At 43.6% G+C, this 21522-nt stretch overlaps 1 protein-coding gene across 7 annotated transcripts in view; it reads right to left on the minus strand.

The window, feature by feature from the left end:
- Positions 1–297: 297 nt before the first annotated feature.
- The window catches only part of Tcf20 (transcription factor 20), a 176268-nt gene continuing 155043 nt past the window's right edge, over positions 298–21522 (minus strand). For 4 of the 7 annotated variants that reach the window (XM_063264058.1, XM_039079693.2, XM_063264059.1 and 1 more), the window contains exons 3-6: positions 15222–15315; positions 7709–7758; positions 6577–6699; positions 1475–1613 (exon numbers count right to left, since the gene is read on the minus strand). In XM_063264058.1, the coding sequence (XP_063120128.1) occupies positions 6616–6699; positions 7709–7758; positions 15222–15315 (228 nt within the window). In that variant the 3' untranslated portion in view covers positions 1475–1613; positions 6577–6615. Of the gene's footprint in view, positions 1614–6576; positions 6700–7708; positions 7759–15221; positions 15316–21522 lie in introns of all 7 variants that reach the window. The other 3 variants (XM_006242112.5, XM_008765772.4, NM_001130574.1) reach the window with 3 other exon arrangements.

Below are 21522 nucleotides of genomic sequence, written 5' to 3' on the forward strand. Positions count from 1 at the left end.
TTTTCTTTAAAAAAAAAATTCATTGATACTGCATTATACTTTAACATTCCTTAAAATTAATGCTGATTGAGAATATGTCAACTTCAGAAAGTCAGAACAACCCCAGGAGGCAAAGACCCTGGTGTTTGGATCCAGGTTCTGCTGGCAAGGACCACCCACCCAGCCTTCCAGAGGAAAGGGAACTAAGGGATCTGGACTGATGGTGACGCCTCTGGGGAATAAAAGCCAAAGACCCCATGGGAGGCCCATCCTGGAGAAGGAAGAGACACATTCTCTTAGAGTAAATGAAAAAGGACACAAGGTTAAAATGAAGTTTATTATGTTTTTCTTTTGAATTTTTTTTGATTTTTGTTTTTTTAAATAAAACTGTTTGTAAAACAGCTATTTTATCCCCACGGCAGAGTGACCCTGAAAGATGCACATATCCCTTCTTAAGGCCTTAACAAGGTTTTTTTGTACTTTTTTTCTTTTTTTAAAACTCATATATTTAAAAATTATACATTTACAAATTAAAACAATACAACATAAAGAATCCTGTAGCATGGGCCATGTGTCTGACAAGCCCCTTTCCACTCTGAAAATGAAAGCAATAAAGAAGTGTTAAAGTGGCTGGCTCCGGTCAGCTTAGTCCACCCACATGGCCCACACCACAGTTCTCTCCCAGACCCTGCTTGTTTCAGCAGCAGAGGCCTGGGCCTTCATGGTTTCCATGGGTCCTGTGGGCTCCCAAGGGTCCCAGCTATGTGGAATGTGCCAGGGAAAGGGTGCCAGAGACAAACACTCCGCGGTACAGCTGTTGCTATGGAGCTTCTCTACCTACTGGGTGGGGCCACAGTGCTCCAGGAGACAGCCATGACGTAGGGGCAACTGCCAATTTCACCACTTCCACCCCACTCCCCACCCCCACAAAAAATAAAAAAAAAATAAAAATAAATAGTGTTTCTGGAAAGGAAAACATTTATTCTTGTGTTTAAACATCATTCCCCGCACTTTTGAAAATGACCATCCCCATTCTGCCCCCTCCCCCAAACTTTCCCGGTGAGACAGATTCTGACCAAGGGAAGGGTGGTTGTCATTTGTCTGTCTGCTCTTTCAGTCCTGGGCCTAGTGTTCACTGAATTGTTGTGAGACAAGCTAAGGATCAAAGCCACACCCCATCCTTTATGAGATGAGTTTGTTCAGTTCAATTTCACATTTAAATTTCATTGTCATTGGAACAAATTTTGAGTTAACTAGATAATTTTAAAATAGAATCAAAAGGGATAGCGCACCTTTCATTTAAACAAAGTCTTTCCAGACTAAAAATAGATTTATATATATATATTTTTTATCCCTCCCTTTTAACTCCCCGTTTCCCCATCAGCCCACCCCTCCCCCCTCCCCACATTGTCACTATGGAGATTGTGTCCATGGAAACAGCCATTCCAACATCTTGTGTCTTTCTTTTCCTGTGGTGTCACCAGTTTGAGTGAGATGTGAGAACATAGGAGGGAAGTGCTGGCATGGGCAGGCGCAGCGGGGTGCAGGGCAGGGCAGAGTGGGGTGTGGTTGCACAGCAGGAGGATTCCATTCCAACAAGTGTGTCCACCACCTTCTCATCTCCACAGTCTCACCTGGAAAACAAACAGGAGGCACTGGGTGCTGTGAAGTTCCATGTTGTCTCGGCACAGCTGTTGCAGCAATGAGAGAATATGGCTTTCAACAGGGATCTTACACTCAGACCTTTCTGGAGATGGCTGCTGATTCTGAACACATTCAAGCTCAACGCCTCCACTATCATGTGGCTTTGAACCAAACATCGGTTAAGGCGGGAGTGATGCAAGAGACTAGGCCTTACATGGAAGGGCCAAGACAGGAGTATTCCTTGACCTCCATGGCTGGGCCCTGTTTCAGAGTTCATGTATGAATCTTGCCAGCTTAGTAAGCACTGAGGGGGTCTGTGGTTGGCTCAGCAACCTGTGGCCAGTCTCAGTCCTCATGAAAGTGGCTAAGAGTATTCTGTTGTTACTGAGACCTAGAGCACCCACCCAAATTATGGAAGGATCATCTCACAACTATTCTCATCTGTCTCCAGTTGACTCTGTTCTTTATGCAAATAAGATTTCTCAGAGCCTCTGATGGGGAGGTGGGACAGGCCCTAGGCCATTTTTCTGGAGCTTGCATAGAGCTGGAAGTTTTAATCCTACCAGTTCTTCAGGAACCTGAGGTACTCAAGAGGCCCAGCGACTTCTCTCATCCATTTCTGGTTGCAAGAAGTTGTTCTTATGACCCACGTAGGGCAAATAGACTGTTCGTTCAGGAGACTGAGGAGTGCCTCATGGTTTGCCTTATGTGGGAAGGGCTCAGGGAGACACATTAGTTTCCAAAGAATTAGTCCAGAAAAATTACACCAAAAGTCGCTGTTGATGGCAAGTCACCCTCATCCTTGCTTTCTGCTAATCACTGCACTTTCTGCATCTGTCTCTCTTGGTATTTCTTTTTGTCTCTTGTTCAAGCCTCTCCTGCTATCACCACCAACAAACTTCAGGAAAACATAGGCCCTCTGTATAATAACTGCTTCCATAGAACTTATCAATAGAACTTAGCAATAGCTGAGAAGGCTGGTACGTGTCCAGGAATGGAGAATGTGCCATTCAGAAGCACACATATACATCTGCCTTTGCTAAGTGCTTTACAGCAAACATCAGTAAGGAGGAAGAGCTTCTGCAGAGGCAGTGTATATACTACCACCCAGGCTCCAGCTCTGGAAATGTAGGTGTCTTATGATGGTACAAAGGTACCTGGAAATCCATCTTCAAGATGAAGAAGCTCACGTTCTTCAGAGAGGTGACACTTGCAGCCCAAAGCATGTGGCTAGTTTGATGTATGATTAGGGTTTGCAGGGACTCAATCCTTTGCTAACTAGATTCCAGATACTGTGCTTCATTGCATGACACGGGGCTCAGAGGAGGGAGCTAGCCCACAGGCTTATGTCAAGTGAGTTCTAGGTCACTCCAACCTGAAGAGGTTCTTTAAGTCTCACTGGGCATGAGGCTACTGTCTGTAATCACAGCACTTGGATGGTCATCACTAAAGACGGTTTGTCTAGAGGGTAGCTCAGTAGAAAGAGCTCTTGCCTACGACTTGAGTTCTATCTTCACAACTACAAATCAACGAGCTTCTTGACGCTCGGCAGGTAGAGCACTGGGTTTCTCTCTGGACTTTCCCAACATACCCTATGGCCTGAACCTGAGAGGGTCTCCTTTGTATCCTTTTATTCAAATTCTCAACCTGACTCACTCGACAGCAACAGGCATCACTCAGCTCAACTGTGCCAGGATTCAGAGGCACACTCCCTCTCTGAAGCTCACATGTGATCCCTACCTAAAGAGGGAAGAGTTGAAGGAGATTTAATTCTGACTACATATCAACTTAGGATATAAGGGTCCCCGCCCCTTTTGGAGATGTAACCCCAGAAGCACTTCCCTGGATAAACCCAGAGTTGGGGATGACACTCACTCATCTGTGGATGGGCTACATGCTGTTGAGAAGGAAAAGGGAGGATGTCGTCCCTTTACATGGCTGTTCTGTGTAGGGCATGTGGGTAGGTACTACTCCTAGCACCCAGGACAGAGCATCACTTCAAACAATGGTTTCTGTTCCCTGTCTACTGCATCTTAGGAGCTAGTAGGGAAGCCATGGTCCCTGTCTACACCCGTGATGTAGCCAGAGAATAACAATCTTAACACCACTGACCTACCATGATGCTTCTCATCCCCAGAAATGGGTGGAGGTGGTCTTAGCCTGGCAGGGACAAGTACATAACCCCACATGCTAGAGAGTATCTTCTATCCTCCAGCTCTGGGCGTGCTCTGCTAGATAGAAGAGCTCTAAGAAACACACAGCTAGAAAGCACACAGTGGAGGAAGCCTTAGTATTTGCTGAGGCCTTATCAAATCCTGAGTTCATCACTTTTCTTTCTTTACATAAGAAACAGAAGCATAGCGATACTAAGTGGCTTTAATCTCGGTTCCAAAGCCCCTTCCTCACCATTCTGTGTGAGAAAGTGGGGTACCAGATCAGGACACATATGCACACTCACTGTCCCTTCCTTGCCTTGTATAGGTTCCCATTACTTGGTGGCTCTCCATCCTGAGGATAAGTGTTCCCTGAGGACAGTGGTATGGTTCTGTCCTTGACCATGAGGTTTCAGCAAATGTTTGGCATTGGAAGGATATTGACTTACCTCAATTTAACAGCTGAACAGACAAATTGAGGGAAAAAATTACATTGTGGGAATAGTACATAAAAAGAATATTCCAGATATTAAGACTGGACACAGGCTCTGTCCTGCTACAACCCCAACAAACTTGAGGCCCACCCCACATGAGGGTCAGGCCTATCATGACCAGATACCAGCCCAAGAAGGACAGAAGTAAAACTCACTATTCTGTCCAAGGTCCAGAAATAGAGCTGGAAGAGCCCAAGAACGAGGAGGAATGATGACCAAGGTCCCTAACAGATGGGTTACCAAGGTCCATATTTCTAAAACTCAGGCTAGAATTCAAGACGAAAACCAAGTTCCAAATGAACTTGTATTCCACCTAGACCAAGCCTTCAAAGACACTTACTTCAAGAATATATCTCACGGCCTACTTAGAGTTTGGCTCTAATCATTGGGCCAATGTAGAGAGACACTGACATAGACACTGCAGGGTCTACCTAAGTGGCATCCCAGTCCATGAGTTCCACTAAAGGCCAATCCAATGTAAACGGTTCTTCAAAACACACACACGTGAGAATACATGTAGGTATGTGTATGCATGTGTGTATATATGTGTTCATGTGTGTTTGCAGTATGATGTATGTGTTATGTGTGCATGCATGTATGCACACATGCGTGCATATGTACACATGTATGATCATCACTTTGTCCTGAGGGGCATAGCACTTATACCAGAAGGACAAGTGTACAGCTTGTACAGAGCAGCAACTTCTAAAATTCAGAGCTGACAATGCCTTTTTGTTAAGTCCATCAGTCTTCTTGTGACCCAAGAACATGTAAATGGTTTTCATGCACCTTTCACTTGGTTCTAGTCTAGGCATTGCCAATCTGCTCCCTGGAAGAGGCAGGCAAAGAAGAGGACTAACGGGAAGCACCCAGCATCGCCAATGCAGAGCCTGGGGAGCCCATATCTGACTCAGGCCTACGGCACAGTAGGAGCAAGCAGCCCCCTCTGAACTCAGTGAATGAACCACCGATTAAACAAACATTGTCATGGAGGAGAGAAAACCAAATACTCTGAGATGAACTCAACAATTCTTCAAATTTACAATGATTTGTCCAGAAAAATGACAAAAACTCTTAGTTTTTGGTCTAACCAGGGAAAACAACCTACCCAGCAGAGAATAGGCCTGTTGTGGCTGTGGGAACAGAGGACTCCATTTAGAGAATTATCCCTCAGAGAATACTTCACAACAGATAGCTGGTATCTCTGCCCACTGGGGCACCAAAGGCCTTCTGCCATGTAAGTTCCGCTCTCCTAGCCTACATGTTCTCATCCCTTGGTGGCATAGCCTGCAGAGAGGTTGGAGCAAGCTTCTAGGGCCCATATCCTCTAAACTGCATTCTCATGGCTGTATGACCACACTCACCACAATCAGTTTAATTCCTTGACACCGTTAAGAATATAATTAAAGTGGATGATGAAGTCTGATAGATCTGCATTTTCCTTCTCTTTGTGCTTTTTACAAAATGGAATTCTTCACAGTATTGGGGTAGGATTACAAATAAGAAAACTTGGAAAATATTCTGTTTGTTTTTTCTTTTCAAAAGAAAATATAGGGGTTGGGGATTTGGCTCAGTGGTAGAGCGCTTGCCTAGCAAACGCAAAGGCCCTGGGTTCGGTCCCCAGCTCCGAAAAAAAAAAGAAAAAAAGAAAAAAAAAAAAAAGAAAAGAAAAGAATAGAAAAGAATAGAAAAGAAAAGAAAATATAGTATAGGGCTAGAGAGATGGCTCAGTGGTTAAGAGCACTGACTGCTCTTCCAGAGGTCCTGAGTTCAAATCCCAGCAACCACATGGTGGCTCACAGCCATCTGTAATGAGATCTGATGCCCTCTTCTGGTGTGTCTGAAGACAGCTACAGTGTACTTATAATAAACAAACAAACAAATAAATAAATCTTAAAAAAATAGTATAAAAGCACTATCAAAATTTAGGGGTTTGCTTTGCTTTGTTCTGTAAGTGTCCACTAGTTAGACTCCTCTAAGGCAGGAGTCAGATGCCAGCTCCCACAGGGTTGTCGTCAAAGCTCTGCCTTTAGGAGTGTCACTCACAGGTTCATTTGTCAGCTCTTCACTAATGGGCTAACTTTGGAAAGGTTGTCCTGACTCCAATTGGCAGTGGATAGTTCTGAGGTCTCTACCACCTTCCTGCAGACACTCAGGAAGCCAAGTTAACAAATAAGTAGCTGTTGTGTTCTTGCTTTATTAATCCACACGACTAAATGCTGGTGGTGCAGCCTGGAGCCATTAAGAGGCCAGCCACACACGGAGCTGGGTGAGGAGGTGGTGGGAGCTCAGCAGCCCCAACTCACCTGTGCTTGCTGTCCATTCCCACGTGCACACTTCCCCCCTCACCCCCGCTCCGACTGCTCTGTGCTGAGGCTGCCTTTTGCGGTCTTGTTCTGCAAGGGGGGAAGAGGGCATGGAAGGGGAGGCTGATGCCGGCCAAAGCCAAGAGACAAGACAAAAGGGACAGAAGAGGAAATACAGTGTGTGGGAACCAGGAAGGGTAGACGTAAGGACAGGAATGGCACATGGAAAAGGAGATAAAAAGCAGAGTCAGTACTGAATGACAAACAGGAGGCACCCAGACTGGACTTTCTGAGGTAAAATGTCGATTATAAGTAAAAATAAAAGTAAAAGTACAGTTTGATCCTGAGACCCATCTCTGAGAATTATTCTTAAAAGCAAGCATAAGCACTCAGAAACATTCTAAGGACAGTCCTCTAAAGATTCCTTTAATATATTTTATGGCCCTATCTGGGGACTGAGTGGTCAATGGCCACTAGGTGTCAGTGTGACCTCAGCTACACAGGTCCAAGTACAGGAAACAGGGGCAGCAGAGGGCTCCATCTTTGCCCTTCTCTTTCATCCCATCGCAAGCTTTCTGTTCTACCTCAGAAATGGGTTACTAGTCCCATTTCTTCACCTTTCCTAAAGGAAGGGAGCATCAAGACACTGGGAAATGGGCCGGCAGCAGTCATCACCTATACACTGCTGGGCTGGTTCTGCTACTTAAGAGAAGATGAGGGCTTCTCCCAGGCTCTGGAGTCAGCCCTACTTACTCGTATGAGAAATGTTTCTAGACCAGGCCTTGCACCAGCTCATTAACCAGATCCACAAACTGGATGGAGTGCTACTAAACTGAAGTAGAAAGCAGTAACAATTTCATTGGGTCTGATATTTTAATTTCTCCTAAAAAAACAGACATTCCCCTCAAAAAAAAATGTACCTCTTCCCAACCTACCATGAAGGCTATTGGGCCCATTCCCCAGGGAGTCGTTCTGTTCAGTGACACTCTCCTTCCTAGGCCAGGAGAGAGCTACAGCTACAAGTACATGTTGGGACAGGCACAGGTGAAGTCTTCCAATGCCTGGGTCTTACCCCTGTTTCCCAGCTACATAGTCAGCCCCACTGAGATAGATTCAGGAGTCTGTGACTCACCTTGTGCTTGGGGCACCTCACCGAGAAATTCTCCTCATGCAGCAAACAATCTACAAAACAAGAAAGTCACATTAGAATCTATGCTTAACTTAGTATGGCTATACTGGCTGAACAGATACACATGAATGTAAGGGGCCTCAATACTGATGTATTTCCTTCCTAATCCCAAATGTATATATGCAACACTCTTTATTTATATATAACACTGTACTTGTGGAAAAGCCAGATGCCACTGGACATATTTATTTCCCCCTAACTTCGTTGTTTAGTAATTATCCAGGGAATTGCCATGGAGTGCTCACATGGTGGCTGGAAACCCTAGCCTCCCCTCAAGATACAGGACTTCCAGAAGCTTTGGCTCTGCCTGGATTGATTGATTGATTGATTTCTTGCTTTTTTTTAAAGATTTATTTATTCATTATAATTCATTATATATAAGTGCACTGTAGCTGTCCTCAGACACACCAGAAGAGGGCATTAGATCTCATTAGAGATGGTTGTGAGCCACCTGTGGTTGCAGGAATTTGAACTCAGGACCTCTTAACTACTGAGTTCTCTCTCCAACCTTCTGCCATCTCTCCAGCCCTGTGCCTGGAGTTCAAATCATTGAACGTTTAACATCATTTGGATCTGCGTCTTAGACACACAACTGTTTTCCTCTTAGTCTTTGCTTCTTAGACCACACTGTAGTTCCTAATAGGAAAACATTAGTGACATTCAAAATAATCCACGGTATATTAACATAGATAGCATCAGTCACAAAACACAACAAACCCTAGTATCTTAAAGTGGCTGATGCTATGGGTAAATAACCATGGTATTGTGATACAAAAATCACCCCCAACAACCAGGACACACAAACGTGTAAGTAAACTTTAAATTTCATTCAAATGTTTTATATTCGTTAAAAGAAAAGCCTTAAAGGAATTCTACAAAAATGGCTATCAATGGCTGGCTCTCTTGAAGAAAATAGGTGGTTTCCATTAAAATTTTTTTCTTGGGCTAGAGATGGTTCACGTTAAGAGCACTGGCTGCTCTTCCAGAGGACCTGAGTTCAATCCCCAGCACACAATCATCTGTAACGAGATCTGATGTCCTCTTCTGGTATGTCTGAAGACAGCTACAGTGCACTCACATACTTAAATAAATCTTAAAATTTTTTTCTCTGTACATCTAAAATGACAATATTTAACAATCAAAGTTAATTTTCAACATAGTATTTTGCTAACTGTACAGGATCAATGCAGAGCCTCTTTAAAACCACTTGAAATACGGTGCCCCTTTTTTCCCACTGTTGATACGGTGACCCTTTTTTCCCTCTGTTGAGAGAGTTCAGTATTCAAGTTAGAAAGGTGACCGGCCAGGAATCCCTGCTGTCACCTGCATCCCACAGCCTCCAGAGACACAATAGAAAACACTTCTGTCATAATCACACAGTCCACACTGAACACATCAGAGGGAAAATAAAGTCCCGTGGGGGTGATTTTAATCCCTGGAGGAAAAAAATGATATATTCCAACTTTTAAAACGGTGACAGCATTCCTGATGGCAGCAGGAATATGTGTGCCGCCAAGGAGTCCAGCTTTATTGTACAAAGGCGGCAGTGTGTGGGGCAGGGCAGATAAATCTAATGAATGAGCTCACTCTGTGCATCACAACTCTGACAGGCCGACAGCCAGGTCACCGATGCAGGACACGGTGGCAGAATGTTAATAAATACGGATCACACATCCTCAGAGAGCTCTCAGACACTACAGCAAGAGGAAGCCACGGCACTTACCTTATTAAGTTTGCTATTTAACCGTTTAAAATGAAATCCAGATTAGCAGCCTATAAAGTCACATATTTTAAGTGTAAGAGTACATAAGAAGCCGAGGAACACATAGATGTAACTTCTCAGACCCCCAGGGTCCTACACAAATCAGTAAGGCAGTAGTAGGACTTGGCTCACTAGTATTACCTGCCTCTGGAGTCTCAGGTCACCTTATCTACAGGGTACCTACAGAGTAGGCTATCAGCTTTCTTAAATCAAGGCCCAAAGACCTGCCAGTTGTCACTACGTCAAGGCCCCTCTCCTCCAGCATGAAACTGGCACAGCAGTAAATGAAATGTGTTCATTTAAAACCTACCAGCACACAGTATGATCAAGACCCCTGCTACTCCAACCTGCAAGTGAGTTTATCAACAGTAGGAGACAGACACCTGGAGTTCAGGAAAGCACTCTCTTCACCTGAGCTCCAGCAGTGCTGTGCCGCCAGTTTCTAGGCCCAGTTCAACCATGGCACTTGTGAAGCTTGACCACCATAATGGCACAAGGGTTACAAAACCACTAGTGATAGAGACTGAGTCAGTTGCAAAAGACCATTAGAAAGACACAGGTATTTCATTTGTCCTCAGTGACAGAACAGTGTGACCAGTTGTGAGTGTCCGTTAATAAAATGTTTCCTAAAGTTAGAAGATGCTTTTTCTGAGTCAAAAGAAAAAGGTCACAAATAAAACAACGTTAAGTATGTATTACTTCTGGAGATGAAATCTCCTAAAGAAGTCTTACAGAATGTGCACACCTCTGCCCTTTGAGCACAATAATAGACAATTCCTCTTTTCTGTTCTCATACAAATCTGCGAATCACCAGGTACTATAATTTCATTTTTAGCAGAAGTCAGGACATAGGCAGAAAGCTCAGAAGCTAGACGCTACAGGGGAGATTCTCTATGGCATCAACCTCCCTGGTGCTGAGGTAAGAACAGAGAGTACAAAGAATTCCAGTGAAATCCCATCTGAGGACTCTGGCAGATGCCCGGTCCCCACATGTTAGCCAGTGACAACCACCTGGTTTACTTTTTCTACGGTCCTGGAATAATCTTGCAGTCCACACAGCCTAGTCAGAATCCCCGTAAGGCAGGGCCAAAGCATCGATCTGTCAGATCACCCCCTGAGCTAGAAGAGACTCACAAAGTGGTCCAGTCAACAAAACAGCCTCCAGGAGCAAATCCCACCTCCATACACCGTGGGAGAGAGTGTTACTACTCTCCTTGCCCTCTGAGCTTGAAGGCAAAAGTGACTTTGCTAAGTGTTGGCACAGGACAGGTTGGAACAGAAAGTAACAGGCATCATTTTGACTTACCCCTCAATGGAGGAGGTCTTGCTTTTGAAGAGGTGGTCTGGCAAGTTTCCATCAGAAGATGTTCCCACTGCCCTTCGTAAGAATCCAACTATACTGCCTGAGTTTTATTAGGGTAGCTCTGAGTCTTATCTGGCATGAGTCATACACAGCTATTTGACTTTAAATTTAAAATTTCCAACAGGTAGTTTTGGTATACACTTTTAATCCCAGAACTCAGGAGGCAAAGGCAGGAGGATTCCCGAGTTCAAGGCAGTTTGGCCTACAGAGCAAGTTTCAGGACAGCCAGGGCTACACAGAGAATCCTGTCTTGAAAACACACACATATGCATACTCCCACTATCCATATTTCAAGTACTCAACAGTCACACATGGTTGCAGCTACCACCCTGGACTAGGAGAGTGGACAGCATCTCCACTACTGTGAAAATGTTCTAGTGAGCAATGTGCTTTGCACCTAAGAAACTGTAGACTGGGAGCCAAGAACAGAATCACAAGGGCCTTGCTATTGTGAACTTGGCTGTTAACACTGCTGATTCTTGAGGGTACAAATGGAGTTTGACTGGAGTCAAAGTGGTTACCTATCTAGGAATGCAAGCTTCTGTTTCTGAACACAGTGTCTATATGGGAGAGCACGGCGTACCCAGCCACTGACTGGGATAGTCATTTATTGTATAAGATCCTATTCAAAACTATCCCCCTCTAAACTTAACACTTGGGAATCCCCATTTAAGAGAAGCTCCAAATGAAGGAAAACAGATGTTCTCATGTAACTATAAGCAACATGAGGAAAAGCAACTGCTTCACTCAAGAAGATTTAACTGCCCAAGCTCAAGCTAGGGTGAACACTTTAGATAGCACGAAAATTTGTCAGCAGGGAGAATGAGGCCAAGTAGGGAGGTGCATGAAGGGAAGAATCAACTCAAGCTTATCCTTCATAATAGTGGATTTGAGGCAAGGCTGGATTACATGAGCATATATCTCAAAAAATAAAAAAATGTAGAGATGGCTCAGTGTTTAAGACCACTGGTTGTGATTCCCAGCACCCATATCACACGGTGGCTTACAACCATCTGCAATTCCAGTTCCAGGGGATCCAATATCTACCTCTGAACTCTAAGGACAAACGGTATACAGACATACAGATAGGCTAAACGCTCTTATGTATAAAATAAAAATAGGTTAAAAAGGAAAGGGGGGGGCACAAAGGGAAAAAAAAAAAAAGGAAGCTGAGCAAGCTGTAACAGCAAACCAGTAAGCAGCATTCCTCTGTGGTCTGTGCTTCAGTTCCTGCCCATGATCTGAAACTTATAAAATGAAACAAAACCTTTCCTCCCCTAGGTTGTTTTTGGTCAGGGTTTATTACAGCAACAGAGAAAACCAACCAGGACGAAGAGCATGCACACCCATTGCTGGAGGGAAACAGTGACCAGAGGGCCAGGGGGGTTGCTAGCAGGAGCCCAACTCAAAACAAAATGGTGAGCTCTAAGTTCAGTGAGAGCATCTCGAGGGCATGGGGTAGAATGTGCCAGAGCAGGGCAGCTTGCCCCTTGTACGCCACATGCACTGAAACTTCCCCTAAACAAACAGGTTCAGTTATATCATTCCATGTATTTTCTGCTGATTCTCCCGTCTCTGGCCCATCTGTCTTGTCCCATCAATAACCAGAGGTGCTCCACTTTCATGTCACATGCACTCTCTAATCCTTTCCCTCCCTGCTAAACCACTTTTCAATTGTGTGACTTATATCCATGCCCTCATGCAGACAGACAGACAGACAGACACACACACACACACACACACACAGACAGACATACACATACACACACAGACATACACATACACACACACACACAGACACACACACAGACATACACATACACAGACATACACATACACACACACACAGACACTCACATAGACATACACTTACACACAGACATACACACACAGAGACATACACATACACACACACACAGAGACACACACACAGACATACATACACACACACACAGACATACACATACACATACAGACATACACATGGACACACACACACAGAGACATACACATACACACACAGACATACACATACACACAGAGACACTCACACAGACATACACATACACACAGACATACACAAACACAGACACACACAGAGACATACACACACAGAGACATACACATACACAGACATACACATACACACACAGAGACACACACACAGACATACACACAGACATACATATACACACACACACACACAGACATACACACACACACTATATTAGAATTTAAGATCTACATGCGAGAAAATGTGTCGTATTTGTTTAACTCTGGGTTACTTTGTTCAATATAGTTTCCAGTTCCACCCACTTTCCTACAATATTTCAGTGTGTTCCAATTCATCTACAGAATTAGTGAAATCCCTCTCAAAATTCTAAGTCTTCTTTTTGTAGAAATGGGTACACTGACTTTGAATTTCATAGGGAACAAAGAGGGATGGATCCAGTATAGTCAGAACAATCTTGGGGGGAAGGTACAATCTTTCCAACTCTCTTGTTCCTATTTGGGATGAGGGTTAGGGGGTTGGGAGTTGGGGGTTCGGGGGGTACTTGGAGACTGAACCCAGGACCTTGCACATACTATAGTTCCCAATTTCAAACCCTACTGCCAAGCTATAGTAATCGTGATAGTAGAATATTGGATGGGGCCAGAAAGCCCCATGCACAGTGGTCAGCTGATTTTCAACAAAGTGCCAGAATCACATCCTTGAGTGATGGAAGATTATTCTGTAAGTAGAGTTAAGACAACTGCACAGCTGCTCACAAAAGAACAGCTCTGAACTGCTACTCCACAAAATGGTCAAAGACTAAAATAAAAGGCCTAAAACTATAAAACTCTTAGAAAAAAAAGACATCAACCCCCCACGTTGGACTAGGTGATTATTACTTGAGATAATACCAAAAGAAAAAAGTAAGATTTCATCAAAAGCAAACTTTTACTGGGGACAGAGCTCAACTGACAGAGTACTTGTCTAGCGTGAACAATGTCAAGTAGCCTATCTGTCATTATTATGTAAATTAGGCATGGTGGTGTACACCTGTAATCTCAGTACTAGGGAAGTACAGGAGGATCAAGAGTTCAGGATCATCCTTGACTATATAAGTTGGTAGCCACTGAGAGAGAGAGAGAGAGAGAGAGAGAGAGAGAGAGAGAGAGAGACAGACAGACAGACAGACAGACAGACAGACAGAGACAGAGAGAGGAAGAAGAGGAGGAGGAGGAGGAGGAGGAGGAGGAGGAGAAAAAAGGGAAAAGGGAAAAGGGAAAAGGGAGAAGGGAGAAGGGAGAAGGGAGAAGGGAGAAGGGAGAAGGGAGAAGGGAGAAGGGAGAAGGGGGAAGGGAAGAGAAGAGAAGAGAAGAGAAGAGAAGAGAAGAGAAGAGAAGAGAAGAGAAGAGAAGAGAAGAGAAGAGAAGAGAAGAGAAGAGACACTTCCAAAAGTGTTTGTGATCCATGGATCTATCTGGTCAGGGGGACAAAAGAAGTAAAACAACAATTTAACAACGGGCAGAGAACTGAAATAGACACTTCTCCCTAGAAGCTGCACAAATGGCCAATATGGACATAGAAAGATGTTCAACATCATTAGAGAAGCACAAAGTCCAACTATATCAATATAGCACCCCAGCTCCCTGGGATGTCTACAGTGTAATTATGTTTGCTAAGAATATTGAGAAACTGGAATCCTAACACATTGTTGGTGGGAATGTAAAATGTGTGTGTATTTTGGAAAACCGTATGGCTATTCCACTAAAGGTTAAACATGGAATTATTGTATGTAACTGTTCTATGGTGACATGACTCACAGAAGTGAAACAAACCCCACAGCTATCAACTGATGAAAGGTGGATCTGATTGGCACGTCCTGTACAGCAGATAGTTTGGCGGGGGGAAATGAACGAAGTACTAAGTTACATACGCTGCTACATGGATGACCCTTAGAAACACTGTAACTGAAAACCCCAGCCACAAAATGTTAAGTAATAGCACACGACTCCATTTATATGAACTATCTGAACGAGGCACACCTACTGAAACAAAGTGAATCTCTAACTGCCAGCCGCAGTAAGAAGGAAGGTGTTAATGTTTTACAACTGATGAAAGCCTAAATGTTCAATATACTGGAGTAATGGCCGCTAGACTCCACAAACATACAAGAACTACTGAATTGTATCTACTCCTAAGTAGGTAGTTCATACATGAATTAGATGAACAAAATGGGTATTTTAATTGCTGCCATTGTAGTAAGAACTTACAAATAAAAGAGAAATAAGGGAGACAATAGCAATATACAGAAGGGGAGATTATGATCATGGTCCCAGCTCACCTGCGTCAATGGCACACGGGTAATGGTATCGGAAGGAGCAGCCTTTGTTGTAGCAGCCCAGAGTAGCGCCAGCTTCCTGGCAGTGGGAGCATTTCTGAAAGGAAGATAAGGCACGTTAGTAACTTCACACTAGACTTTCTCTTACAGGACTTCCCCGTGCCTCATTAGCTCGACCTCAGCATGGCCTTTGTGGTTGGAGGGATCGGTGGTGGTAGGATAGGTTGGTAGATCTCTCACCACCACTTGCTGACCACACAATGGAAGAGACCCAGCAGACTGTTTTAAGGCTAAGCCTCATGAATGACCTCAAATCAAACAAAACACACCAGGGCAAGTGACACTCTTATGTGGCAGACACATCCGTGGGTATGGTGCCCAAACCTGCCTATTTTACCCACTCCCTGATCTACTGAAATTTCTTCCTGCTATCATGTGCTGTCTGTAGATCCTACTTCTATTTCTACCATAGAAATCTTGTGTAGGAGGAGAGTTAAGGTAGATATATACATACACATATAGAAACCTTTTATAATTGAAAGTGGGATTTGGTTTCTAGCTTTTATATTTATAAGATTTTTATTTTTAATTTTGATCCACTTATCTCAAATGCCCAATACAAGTATATTTTTCTTTCCAGAAAATATGGGTTCCTGTATGTAAATGCTATTTTTGTACATGAATACTATTTTAAATATACTAGAAAAGCTGCCGCGAGTTTCTGGCCAAGTGATACACTACTCTCTGATTGCAGTGCTCCTCCTTATATGGTCAGATACTCTCTGATTGCAGTGCTCCTCCTTATATGATACACTACTCTCTGATTGCAGTGCTCCTCCTTATATGATACACTATTCTCTGATTGCAGTGCTCCTCCTTATATGGTACACTATTCTCTGATTGCAGTGCTCCTCCTTATATGATACACTACTCTCTGATTGCAGTGCTCCTCCTTATATGGTCAGATACTCTTAACGAAGGGCACACTTCTGTTGTCACCTTGATGTGGCTCACACTCTATACTATTAACATTATCAAAACACACCACATGTGGCCCTACTAAGGAAAGATGCAGATTATTCAGGTTTCCTGGGTGTGGCCATGACCCAGTAGGAAAGCTAACCAGAAGACATAGTAGGTGTTTGTTCCTGCTTCTATGAAAAATAAAATATGTGTGCTCCTTAAACCCTTACTTCTGAGCTGGCTAAGCTCCCAGAACACTGGCAACCGTGGAGCTTAACTGTTCACCACGCTGTCAGGATGAAATAGCTACGAATATGGAGTAGGGCATTCACATGGTAGCACCTGCACATGTCCAGTGGACAGGTTGGATAAGTAAAGTATCAGAGGGGCAGGACCTAGCATTAGGTCACAGGTAAGAATGTCTCTCGGAGACAAATGCCTCCCTTTCAGAACACCAAGATCCTTTTGGGTGTCAATAAGCAGTAAATGAGAAGGAAGCAAAGATCACTTAGCCTGGAGTAAACCAAGGACAGTTAAGAGCACTTATAGAATCTCCAGGTTATCTATGGTCTATGCCTCCTTCAGAAAAAAAGGCCTTATCACCAAACCAAGGAAACAGAAGACAGCCGATCTATCAGTGGCAAGACTTCAGCCGTTCCTACTAATCTACCTTTCTTACACAAGGTACCCAAGTAACCATTTATCCTGAGGGTTTCAGTTTCAGGCCCTCTCCATCTTAGAGGATGAATATCAGTTCATGATAGTCATGAAAATGGGTGCATCAAGAACTCTAGATAGTCTACAAGCAAAGGGGCTTCTGCCAAAGTTTTGCCATTAAATATGGACAAGATGAAAATAGCAACGTTCTGGAGGCAGAGGCAGGCAGATCTCTGAATTTCAGGTGAGCATGAAATTTCAGTTCACTGGTCTACACAGTGAGTTCCAGAACAGTCAGGGATACGCAGTAAGACCCTGTCTCAAAACAAAATCAACCAACCAACCAACCAACCAACCAACCAACCAACCAACCAACCAACCAACCAACCAACCAAGCAGAAAACCAGACCATCTTGCTCAGCCTCCCTTGAGTACAAACAACAGGATCTGTAACAGCCATCTAATCAATAACACAAGCCAATCCTGACAAAGCCAGTCCATCTGCAGGGACAACAGAGTGGGAAGATGAAAGACTTGGACTTATTGTGACACTGTTGAGCACTAACCCAACCAACCCAAGAAATGCCCATATCCAGACTTTTACAGGACAACACAGACAGAAAGACATTCAGACAGATGAGCACATGTATGCATGCATACTCGTTCTCTCTCTTCTGCTTTTTCAATTACTTTCACAACTTATAGTCAACATTCCATAACTGATACAGAAAGAGACTATTATCTGACGTGTTGAGCAAGGAAGGGTTAAGTGCACAGACTCTACAATCTAAATTAACTACTTTGTAAGTGACTCTCCCACTGCCTTGCTATGTCTGACCTGCCAATTTCCTAACCTTCATTGAACCCACCCTTAAGGACGGTACTAACAGTGCTCACCTCACAGAAATGGTCAGTATTGGATGCATCAATCCAGACTTAAAATAGTGGCTGGATCAGAACCAGTTATGTCACCCAAGATAACTACACACTACACATGTCCTACAGACCAAAAAGTGAATAATCACCCATAAAGCAGCCTTGTTATCACTCATTTACAAATGAAAGCAGAGAAAACAAGGGGCTGGAACATGGATGCCTGTCCCCTTCCTACTTCAACACCAGTTGCTCTGTCCTTTGTAGGACCTCTGAAAGCAACCTGCTTCTTCCAGCTAAAGGCGTGATATGGAGCTGGAGAGGTGGGTTGGTGGGCAAGAACAGTTGACTCTTCCAGAGGACCCAAGTTTCGTGGCCCACAACCATTTTCTAACACCAGATCCAGAGTTCCAGGTGATTAATACCTTCTTCTGACTTCTTGGGGCACCAGGCAGTAATGTGGTACATACACACGCATGCAGCCAAAACATTCATACAGATAACATTTTTAAAAGTGCAATAAAGCTGACTACATTGCACTCAAAAGAACAGGCCCTAGAGGGTTATAAGGACCTCCAAGAAAGCACCTTATAGATGGTTTAGTGCAGTGCTTTACACAGCTGTAATCTGGAGACCAGGGAACACCAGAAAGAGCTAAGCTAGAAGGGCAAATCCTCTAAGCAACCGTACAACTCCTTAACTTGTAACATAGACCCATGAAATTATTACAATGACAGGCTAGAACCATGTTTTCTCCACTAGACTTCTATATACCCTATCCAGCAATCAAAGATTATGGGTGCAAAGGCAGAACTGAAGCCTCCATTGATATTCCTCAGAGTCCCCAGTGTCAGTGACTTTTAATACTTTTCCAGAGGTAATAAGTCTCAAAATGGGGACAGTGTGCTCATCACCTGGTTATGGATCTATTTCCAATACACTGATAAAAACAAAGATCTTCTCATAGTGAGGAGAGCTATGGGCTTCAGGGAGATGTGGAAGTGGGAGCAGGCTCGTGTGCAAGACTGCTGCTGACTCTGGCGATGGGAGAAAGGGCCACAAGCCAAAGACTGCAAGTAGTCAGACCTCAAAAAAGGCAGGCAGACAAAAATCATCCCTAAGCTTCCAGTAGAAGAGAGCACAGCTAACAACTGAATCCAGCCAGTGGGGCTCACATTGGACTTGTAGGTAACAGGCACGTGATATGTCATGGCAAGGAAGTCATGGCAAGGAATTTCTGAGAAGCTTGCAGTGACACAGAAGTGACTGCTCATTTTTCTCTTACATTCTTTAATGCAACAAATTTCTCCCTCATGGGAAACACTACAATTGCATTTCCTTTTGATGAAGTCAGCTTTGCTATCGCAAGGTCCCTAAAGGTGGCACAGTGAGTCTGTTCTCAATTTTTTTTTTCTAGTTGAAGAAGCAGAAACTAAAGCAAAGAATATAGAACTGTAGCTTTTTTCTACTACCTACAAGTTCAACACTCCTCACCCTGCCATGCTTCTCTCAGTTCCGCCAATTCATTTAACCATCCCACATTTTACAAGAACTAATAATGCTTTTAATCCCAGCACTCATGATGTAGCTTGGTGGAGCTCTGGGTTCCAGGCTAGCCTGGTCTATGTAACAAAACAATCAAACAAGAGAAACTCCAATCAATCAATCAATCAATCAATCAATGTGCCTCCTATGTGCCAACTAACAAAGAAATATAAAAACCTCTCTCTAAACTCTCCACTTGTCCACTCTATACCCAAACTTATACGTTAGCCAGTATAATTTCCAATTCAATTTTTACTCCTTGTTTTACCTGAAGAAAAACATTTACCTTCACTTGTCCCATACTGTAATATACTATAATAATGCTAAGTCCCTGCACAGCAAATGTCCTTGACTTAGGAAGGGTGAGGAGCAGGCAAAGCAGTGGCAGTACCCAGACAATGCAGGCTAAGTGCAGACTACATTATGATTTTAAATCTTGATACATGTTTTTCTTCTGCTTTTTTAAATTTTTTTTTGAGACAGGGTCTCATATAGCTCAGACTAGTCTTGAATTTAATTTCTTTCCTCCCCCTCCCCCCTTTTTTATAGCCTTGGCATGGCCTGGAACTTGCTATGTAGGTCAGACTGATCTCAAATTCATAAAGGTCCACCTGCCTCTTACAGATACTAAGATTATAGGCATGTTGTCACCACACCAAGATGCTTTTTTCAAACATATATTAGCTTAAACTGATGAAGAAAGGAAAATTTTAATTTTCTTTTAATAGAAAAAGAGTAAAAATTATTTTCAAGCAACTCTCTGTCTCACACACACACAAACACACACACAAATACACAAATACATAAACACACACACACACACACCCCTTATATTTTTAGGCACCAGAAACCTTGTCAATAAATTATAAAATGTCTTAGTTTCTGGGCAGATTTAAGAAGACATTCATGCAGCCTGGCCTTTCACAAGTGCCTGTCACAGTCTAGAAGCAGGGTTCGGTGACTTGAAGTAGCAAACTACAGTGGCTGAACGGACTAGGAGCCATCTTCTCCTCATCTGAGGGAGGCAGAAGGAAGAATACTCTATGACTCTTCACTCCACAACAGCACTTCCTTGAGAGCTGACAGTGACCTGGGATAATCATGCTGCTTAGTGAACGAACGGACGCACGCCTCTGAGCAGCCTCAAGCACTGCAGCAGTTGGTCAGTGCGTCAATCCAATCGATAGATCGACTCTGAGCAAGCCTTTCAGACTTGCACCCTAGCTTTCAGCCCTGCACTCTTCTGTCCATATTCACAGTATCTACTCCAGCACCCCTGGACAGGCACACTGAAATATAGCTGATGGGGAGAATGCAAGCAATACACATTAGAGCCTTGAAGCAAGCTAGCGGAGCTGACTGTTCTACCATTTGTCAAAAGCTAATGCTTGGGGAAATGTGGGGAAAGTATTTGGTTTTTGCTAGCAATAAGAAATTTATTCTCTCTTAATTATACCTTCTATATCTAGGGCAGGAACATCTGTGAATCTCACTATGTGCTCCTGCTACATGACTGCAACATGGTCTCCCTCACACTACCCTTTATGGCCATGGCAACTTTTTATCCCAGCTACTTTCTTTCCAGAGGGCTTTAAAGTGTTGGCAGGACAGTCTCAGTCTTAGTCTAAAGCCTTAGTCTTTTCTTAGAGCAAGATACTACTCTCCTGAGGTTTCTCTATCAAAGTTCTTATCTGGGAACACAGCTTGGTTTGTCTTGGAGGATGGCACTTGTGCCAGCCCTAGAACCATACCCTGAGGGCTGGAGAGATGTCTCAGCAGTTAAGAGCTCGAACTGGTTGTCCAGAGGTCCTGAATTCAATTTCCAGCAACCACATGGTGGCTCACAACCACTGTAATGGGATCTGACTGTGACAGTGTATCCACATTATAAATTAGATAAATCTTAAAAAGAAAGAAAGAAAGAATAAATCTTAAAAAGAAAGAAAGAAAGAAAGAAAGAAAGAAAGAAAGAAAGAAAGAAAGAAAGAGAGAGAGAGAGAGGAAGGGGAGGAGAGGGGAGGGGAGGGGAGCGGAGCAGCAGCAGCAGCAGCAGCATACACTGATTGTCTTCACAGCCCGGAGTTCTTTCTTCCCAGGCTCATTGATTTATCGCTCCAACAGGTGCACAGATGTACTAGAAGTACTCATGTCCCACAGCTGTTCTGCAAGTGTCAACTGCAAAGCCTGAATTCATTAAATTTGCGCCTCAAAAGTTGTTCAGTACAAGAAGTCAGCTAGCAGTAATGTTAGCAGCACACACTGGTTA

This window comes from Rattus norvegicus, chromosome 7 (genome assembly GCF_036323735.1).
Source record: "Rattus norvegicus strain BN/NHsdMcwi chromosome 7, GRCr8, whole genome shotgun sequence".
In the NCBI taxonomy this organism is placed as follows: Eukaryota; Metazoa; Chordata; class Mammalia; order Rodentia; family Muridae; genus Rattus; species Rattus norvegicus.